The sequence below is a fragment of the Quercus suber genome, unplaced genomic scaffold, assembly GCF_002906115.3.
Source record: "Quercus suber isolate HL8 unplaced genomic scaffold, Cork oak 2.0 scaffold_306, whole genome shotgun sequence".
NCBI classification, from domain to species: domain Eukaryota; kingdom Viridiplantae; phylum Streptophyta; class Magnoliopsida; order Fagales; family Fagaceae; genus Quercus; species Quercus suber.
This window is the reverse complement of record NW_027069762.1, coordinates 341,243-349,220: the sequence shown is the minus strand read 5'-3', so window position 1 is coordinate 349,220 and position 7,978 is coordinate 341,243. Positions and strand designations below refer to the sequence as shown.

Below are 7,978 nucleotides of genomic sequence, written 5' to 3'. Positions count from 1 at the left end.
AAAATTTTAAAAAAAAATCATGTGAAAAATACGGGTGAACCCGACCCGACCCGACCCGTAACCCAATTGACCCGAACCTGATTATAACCCGCTTAAAATGACCCATTTTGACCCGTGACCTGTTTAACCTACAACCCGATTGACCCGACCCAAACCCGATTCGACCCGCCCATTTTGCCATGTCTAGTATTTTTAAAGCTTTTTTTTTCTTAGTTTTGTGTGGCCACGTGAAGAGGCAGAGGAGTTCTTCAACCAAGAAAAGAAAAAGTAATGTGATAAGACTTATCTTGGAAAGTGAGAGTGAAAAAAAGATTTTAAAAATAATAATAAAAGATACCATAGATAGTGGAAGAGAATAAAAATTAAAAAAAGTAGTAACAAATGTTGGCAGGTATACCGTATACCTTGGCTTGTACATGTATACCTTGGCCAGTGAAAGAACTTGAGTCTCTAAATCTCAAGTGTGCTTCTTGGTCTGCTTCTTTCTTCTTTCTCTATATGCTCTATGGAACTTGAGTCTTAGAGACTCAAGTTTCTTCATTGAACTCGACCCCCTAAGGCTGAGATGCTTGTTTGCTAAAATGTTTCAAAATCATGCCAACTAAAGAAATAGTTGCTAAAATCATGTTCAATGGCAAATTTCCTCCAACAATGTTTGTGGTTAAATTAAACATAAAGTATGCTTGATTTATATCTATTTGACTTTCGGTGTTTTTATGACGATATTTTGCCTTTTTTAACCATTATGTGGTGAAGGAGAGGCTTGGGTTTTTATTGGGAGTTACAACTACTCGCGATGGAATAGAAATTTATTAAGATATTTACACATTGCTTGTACATGCAAGGCTCACTTAAAGCCGAAAATTTACAAACTAGCAAGCACCGAAGTTATAGCAATTGCACCAGCTTGTTTGAGGTGGCGTTCAGCTTTAATGAATTTCTTGTAAGCTGTTGCTCTTGAGGTGCCCCATCAGCACTAAAATTGTGTGCCTTATGGTTAGCAATGAAATCTTTGTACCAAGTCGCTGATAGTTTTCTAGTTCTCTCGAGAGTGGCATAATCAACATAATGAAGCCCAAACCTAATGGTATATCCATATAGCCACTCAAAGTTGTCAAGCAAGGACCATGCAAAATACCCTCTCACATCGGCTCCTTTCCTGATAATATTACCAAGTTAAACACAAATCAGCTAGCCTTCAAACATCTCATTAGAAATGTTAAAGATATCGGGTTGACTAGACTGAAATCTATTTTTCAATTCTACTTGGAGTTCAAGCAAAGAAATCCTAGTTAAATTGCAAATAGTGTTACGCTAATTTAATGTATGGTTTGTCTAGGTTTAGCCTACTATTAATACTTACCAAGCTACTATAAGTTCATTGTAATACACAATTCATATAACAAAAATGTAACCATTAAGTGCTTTCCCCTATGGATGTAGGCCTTTAAGGCCAAACTACATTCATTTTCTACTTTCTCTTTCTTTATCTTATCTCTCAATGATAATATTTTTTTTTTCTTATTTTATATTTTCCCAAACACTTTATCATGGTATTAGCGCCATGTTTTATCTTTCCTAACGTGATATAAAAACCATGTCTCATATTTTCTAATATGTTTTATCTACCTCTTGTGGATGTAGGTCTCTAAGGCCACACCACATGAATTCCTTGCATTCTCTCTCTTTTTCTTATTGTCTTTTTATCCTTTATATTTTCCCATACAATTTATCATGGTATCAGCGCTGTATTTTATATTTTCTCACAAGGGAAAATCTCACAATTTGTCAGAAAATACCACAGAGGAAAATATACAAAATGATTGCAGGTTATGTCACTTCTAACAGCTTAAGCTATATAGTGGAGAGGCTAAAATAGTACATAAACTGATAAACCTATCTAAACAGTATAAGATTCCTTAACAGTGAGTACTTCCTATTTGTTTTTCAAAACAAGATAGAATACAAAGCATAAACATATGTAAAACGTTTAGTGCCAATGATGGCTTCATCTTCTATTACCTCATTGCTGTTGCTAGAGCATCTAAGTAGCTGCTCATGTACTCCACTCTCTTGACATCATGAATTGAATTTTCCATGGTGAAATGGGGATTCTCCTCATCACAAAACCCTGTTAGGTACACTAGAATTATATAAGAACTTGTTAACCACATAGAGCCAAAATTTATTTGAGACTATAAAAGCCTAATTTGCACTCACCATTTTCTGTTATAAACAATGGAATGTTATTATATCTCTCTTTTGTATATGTCACCATCTTTTCCATTCCTTGAGGATAAACAAATAGCCAGCCACATGCCGTCTGCATCAATATGGAGACTTAGTAATTTAGCAAAATGCATAGTTGTGGTGATTTCGACAAGTGAGATTATATATTCATACCGGCTCTCCAATGAAGATGTTGTTCTTTATAGCTGTTTGCAAAGCAAAACCTTCTGTTCTTGAAGCTCCTGGTCCTGGTTCACACGGAGAAAATATACAGTCTTTTATATACAAGCTGGTGTAGTGATTGATGCCAATGAAGTCTAATTTATTCTTCAGCATCTCCAAATCATGTTCTGAAAACATAGGCAAGTCCGATTGAAGAATTTCTTGCATCTCTATTGGATATTTCCCATGTATAATTGGGTCTAAGAACCTGCATTGAACTTCTAGATTAAGTCAGAGCAGTGCCTCTATTATGAATGCAAAGTTCTAAAGAAATCAATATGTCAACAAGTTTTTAAATTGTGGATCAGTTAATGATGTTTTTTTCACCAGTTCATGTAGAAAGATTGAGCCCTCTCCGCTGCTAACTTATCTTCCCAGGAGTCACTAATAGGTTCAAACCACATAGCACTCATAACTATTCCAATGCTACCTCCTTGTTTTTTCTGGATGTTGAGTAAGAAGCAATTTAGTAAAGAAAAAAACGGCTTTATTGTTTCATTCATTATATCTCCTAAAGAGTGTTGCGTCAAGGACTTGGAAGACATTGACTAATTTACCTGGTATTTGGTTCTATAAATACCGACAGCAGCAGCGTGGGATAGGATCATGTTATGAGCCACAACAAAAGGCTCTTTCTCTGAATCCCCACCGCTGCAATTCCCAAATGGCCAGGAGCAGCGACATGGTGGGTAAATCCCTGTCCTGTAACCGCGAATTGCTACTACATTGGGCTCATTAAAAGTGGACCAGTACTTGACCCGGTCCCCAAAGAATCTAAAACATATATCTGCATAATATTTGAATTCCTCCCTGAACAAATGATTTTATTCTATATAAGAGGTAGCCAATCTCATATAAATTAACGCACAGATAGCCTAACTAAACCGTTTCAGGACTGCAGTAAGAGAGTGCTGCCACTTACTGCGTTTTGGAACTCAGCCAAGCTCCATTTTTGCCTTCAAGCTCCTGAGGAATGTCATAATGAGTCAATGTCACGAAGGGTTGGATCCCTGAAACCAGAATATGAAAATTAATAGGGAAATCAGGAAATATATGTTTCTTTCTTTGTAAGTGAAAATTTTGTTTACCTATGTCGTAATGTGGTATGTATTCACAAATGACCACATTTGTGAAAATTGCAAGAGTAGATTATAAAGCGAAAATGACTTGGATGAACATACAAATTTGGGAAGTTGAAGTGACCTTTATGCAGAAGAGCGTTTATGAAGTTGTTGTAATGATCAATGCCAGCTCTATTCACTTTTCCAAATCTTCCCTCTGGTTTGAAGAAAGGGTAGGTGTGAGAGATAAAAAGTATTAAATTATCAATTTTTTCAAAAGTTTAAACTATTATGAAATAATAAATTTAATTATTTAAACACATAATTTTAACACGCCCCTCACGTGTGAGCTCAAACTCCATTTTAATAAGTGAGACCCAATACATGAGATTTTAAATTAGAGGAGTGTGGAGAAGACAATGATCAAACTCAAGACCTCCTGCTATAATACCATGTTAAATTACCGATTTGTCCAAAAGCTTAAATTACTAAAACTTTTGGGACAATTAATAGTTTAACAGAAAGACCACTCCCTCAATCAAGTTAGAAGGTCTTTCCCTTTAAAAAATTGAAGAACTTACTGGGTAGAATTCTTGCCCATGATATGGAGAAACGGTAGCTGTTGACTCCCATAAGATCCATGAGATATAGATCCTCCTGTTTTGTCATAGCATAGCAATGCATATTTATCATTTGTTTTTTTTAATTTTCATAGTTTGAACTATTTAGTTACTTATGAATAATATTAAGCAATGAGAAAATTGGACGGATACCCTAAGGATATTGGTTTAGAAAATATTTTAAGAAATTTTTTATAGGAAAAGAAAAAAGCAATTGACTTTTTTGACACCTTTTATATATTTTCTATAAAAGCGGTATTAAAACTTTTCTAAAATGGTCTTACCAAATACCTTAATACCTTAATAGCACCCGTTAACAGGACCCTTAAACTAAAAGCCTAGAAGATCACTAACAAGCCTTATTACAGTACTATGGGACATCCCTTGTTCTGTCACAATAGCAAAATATGCTCTATTTCTAATGTTTGGAGAGATAGACAATGCCTTTCCAAATTCTAAAAACTCCATTAAATGTTTTGGATTAATACACGTCATTTCTTGCTAATGAAGGTCCTCTAAGTAGGGGTAATTATAGAATACTTCCAGTTTACCATAAATACATACTCTTTCCTTTCACATAATTGTGAGACTCACTAATTAAATTCATGGTGAGACCTACAACTTATGTAAGATGAGAGAATACGTATTTATAGTACTCTTGGAATATTCAATAATTTTCTTGTAAATAGTCTATTTGCAACAAAAACAGATGTAGAGTCTGCTTTGCTCAAATTATGTACAGTTTCAATTTACATGTCTTAATGGCGTAAAGCCTTTTTATCTCTTTAAAACACAAAGTCCTAAAGTATGTTTCTTTTACATGATTAAAGTGAGCTCATTATCAAGGGGTCCTTTTCTATCAACCAATCCCTTTAATATAGTGGGGTTGAAAACTAACCTTATTAGCACAAATAATTCAATGGACCATGATTTATTTAATAGAGCTGAGAAAACAAACATGATCTCTGTTAGGCATCTATTGGTACAAGTGTATGTGTGGGGCTCTGTACATTGTGGAATATGCATATCTGTGGAATTGTATGCATGTATCTGTGCAAGTGTATGCGTGTAAGTGTGCATAGAGTATTATGGGGAGGTAATGCATAACAAAAGTTAGTTAGTGTCAGTTAGATGGAGTTGGTTAGTTGTTTAAAGGCAGTTACAATTACCAGATGTATAAAGAGACTAACAAAAGTTAGTTAGTGTCAGTTAGATGGAGTTGGTTGGTTGGTTAGAGGCAGTTACAATTACCAGATGTATAAAGAGACTAAGGCATTGCTATTGTTCTTTCATTAAGAAATAACTCGATCACACTAGTGAGTGTATAATTGTGTAAATTTATAAATTTGTTACAATAAACTTTACACCGACATTATTCATTTTGCATTTAGTTTTTTTTTTTTTTTTTTTCTTTACATATCTTGAGTTTGAAGGAAAATAGTAGATGGTGATTGTTGTATGCATGTGATGAAAGACAAACAATTAAAAAAATCAAGAAAAATCAATATTTTTATAATTAATATAAAGTAAAATAGATAGTTTGATGTGGGATGTTTTGAAACGTGAGAATGTAAAATAGCAACACTGGCCCTGCGCTTGAATTGAATTCAAATTAAGAACAAATTCATCGTCAACATTCTCATACAAACAATAATAACAACAACAACAACAAAAGGACTTGAGTTACTGGATATCGATGGTACTGGTCAACAGCAATATCTCCATTACTCCCATCCATGATTTTACCTGTAACATACAACTCAAACCATCAGAGGTAAAGATTGAAAGGGGAAGGGGGTGTTGAAGAGCATTAGAACAGAAAAAATATGCTAACCAGGCATATGAGTGAAAACATCCCAGTTATTAAGTCCTTTACCATAGCTCAAGTAAGCTCCTTCAAACTGAAAATGAAATAAAACATAAACATATATTGAAAACAAAAATAATCTGATTAGTGAATAGTATGTTTGAATCAACTTTAATTTTGAGAGAAGTGAGAGAGAGGCAAGAAAACCTGATAAGAAGAAGAAGCTGTTCCAAAGAGGAAGTTGCTTGGGAATTGAGATGATTCAGTACTTCCTTTTAGAGATATGGTATCACATGTTGCCACTAGAATTGGACAGCACATATGAAATACAAAGAAAGCATGCAATACCAATGAAAGCTCCATAGTAATTAACGCTATTCCAAATAAAATGAATCCTTTTTGAGAAAGAAAGAGAAGTAAAAGTTACTCTAGTGAACTTATTATGGAGTACTATCTTTTTAGAAAATAAGAATTTATGTTGTTCGAAGGGTAACAATCAGAAAGAGTATCTAAACAAAGAACACAACAATTATTAGCTGAAATGAGCGTCTAGATGGCGTTGACATTTAGGTGGGGTTTGGATTCGCGTTTGCGTTTCCTTGTTTGTGTTTTTTTTTTTTTTTTTTTTTCATCAGTGCTTATGAACAGTAACCGGTACTGTTTATTCACGTGATTACACTGTTCATGTACTGTGCAGAAGACAAAGTTACTGTTTATGCATAGTGCACGCACTATTCATGGGACTCACAACTACTTATTTAAGAAAAAAATATTAAAAATGGATCTCACGATACTATTCACACATTTAAAAATTATTTTGCTACAGTATTTTCATTTTTCAGTTTCAGCAAAAATAAGTTATATCCAAACAGACCTTTATAGTCATGCATCAGCCAAAATGTGACATACATGACACATTGCACTCAGGGCAGAGCTATAGCATGGCTGGACCGCCCCCCCCCCCCCAAATTTTAAGAAATTATTTTATATTATGTATAAGTATTAAAACTTTAAATATTTAGCTACAAAAATAGAAGTTGGCCCCCCAAAATGTTTGAGTTAGTCCAATAATATTCTTAAAAACCAATAGAATTTGTCAATTGGTCTAGTAGTTATAGAGACAATGTAGTTTTTATTTTCTCTAATTCATTTTTTGTACATATTTAATAACAAACTAGACAACTTTTGTATACTCATTAGAGTTTGAAAGACAATAAGTTCCCCTAAAAAATTATCTTACGAATATATATATTTGAAAGTTGTTAATTTTATATACAATAAATTTATAAATTATGACCTACTTTATATCAAAATATTAATGTTTATATTTGTGTATGTACATATACGCATGTGTACGATGGTTTATCTTAACTCGAAACTAATATATTAATACCAAAATTTGCCCCCCCCCAAACAAAAAATCCTAGCTCCACCCCTGATTTGCACTGTTTGAATGGATATATACAAGTGATATCTCCCACAAAAGCCAACTCCCTTGATTGTTGCATTTGGAAATTTACTAATCCATACATGCATGGTTTAGTAAATTTGACGGATACTCTAAGGACATTGATTTAGAAAATATTTTTAGAAATTTTTTATAGGAAAATAAAAAAGCAATTAAGTTTTTTGACACCTTTTATATATTTTCCATAAAAGCAGCATTAAAACTTTTCTAAAATGGTCTATTACCAAATACCTTAATAGCACCCGTTAACAGGACCCTTAAACTAAAAGCCTAGAAGATCACTGACAAGCCTTGTTACAGTACTATGGGACATCCCTTGTTCTGTCACAATAGCAAAATACGCTCTATTTCTAATGTTTGGAGAGATAGACAATGCCTTCCCAAATTCTAAAAACTCCATTAATTTTTTTGGATTAATACACGTCATTTCTTGCTAATGAAGGTCCTCTAAGTAGGGGTAATTATAGAATACTTCCAGAATACCGTAAATACATACTCTTCTCTTTCACATAATTGTGCGTCCCACTAATTAAATTCATGGTGAGACCTACAATTTATGTGAAATAAGAGA

The 7,978-nt window shown here is 33.6% G+C and overlaps 1 protein-coding gene across 3 annotated transcripts; it reads right to left on the bottom strand.

The window, feature by feature from the left end:
* Positions 1–779: 779 nt before the first annotated feature.
* LOC112010864 (beta-glucosidase 46) lies at positions 780–6,503 on the bottom strand. 3 transcript variants are annotated; one of them, XM_024043234.2, is made up of 12 exons: positions 6,147–6,501; positions 5,967–6,033; positions 5,820–5,878; positions 4,094–4,169; positions 3,655–3,729; positions 3,374–3,461; positions 3,009–3,261; positions 2,779–2,894; positions 2,404–2,659; positions 2,221–2,323; positions 2,023–2,143; positions 780–1,159 (listed from the first exon to the last, which is right to left on the bottom strand). In XM_024043234.2, the coding sequence occupies exons 1-12, from the start codon at positions 6,300–6,302 to the stop codon at positions 889–891; spliced, it is 1,641 nt and encodes a 546-aa protein (XP_023899002.1). In that variant the 5' UTR covers positions 6,303–6,501; the 3' UTR covers positions 780–888. The 3 variants fall into 3 exon arrangements, with proteins under 3 accessions (XP_023899002.1, XP_023899003.1, XP_065638629.1); XM_024043235.2 differs by having other exon boundaries at positions 2,023–2,131; positions 6,147–6,497; XM_065782557.1 differs by lacking the exons at positions 2,779–2,894; positions 3,009–3,261 and having other exon boundaries at positions 6,147–6,503.
* Between the last annotated feature and the right edge of the window lie 1,475 nt (positions 6,504–7,978).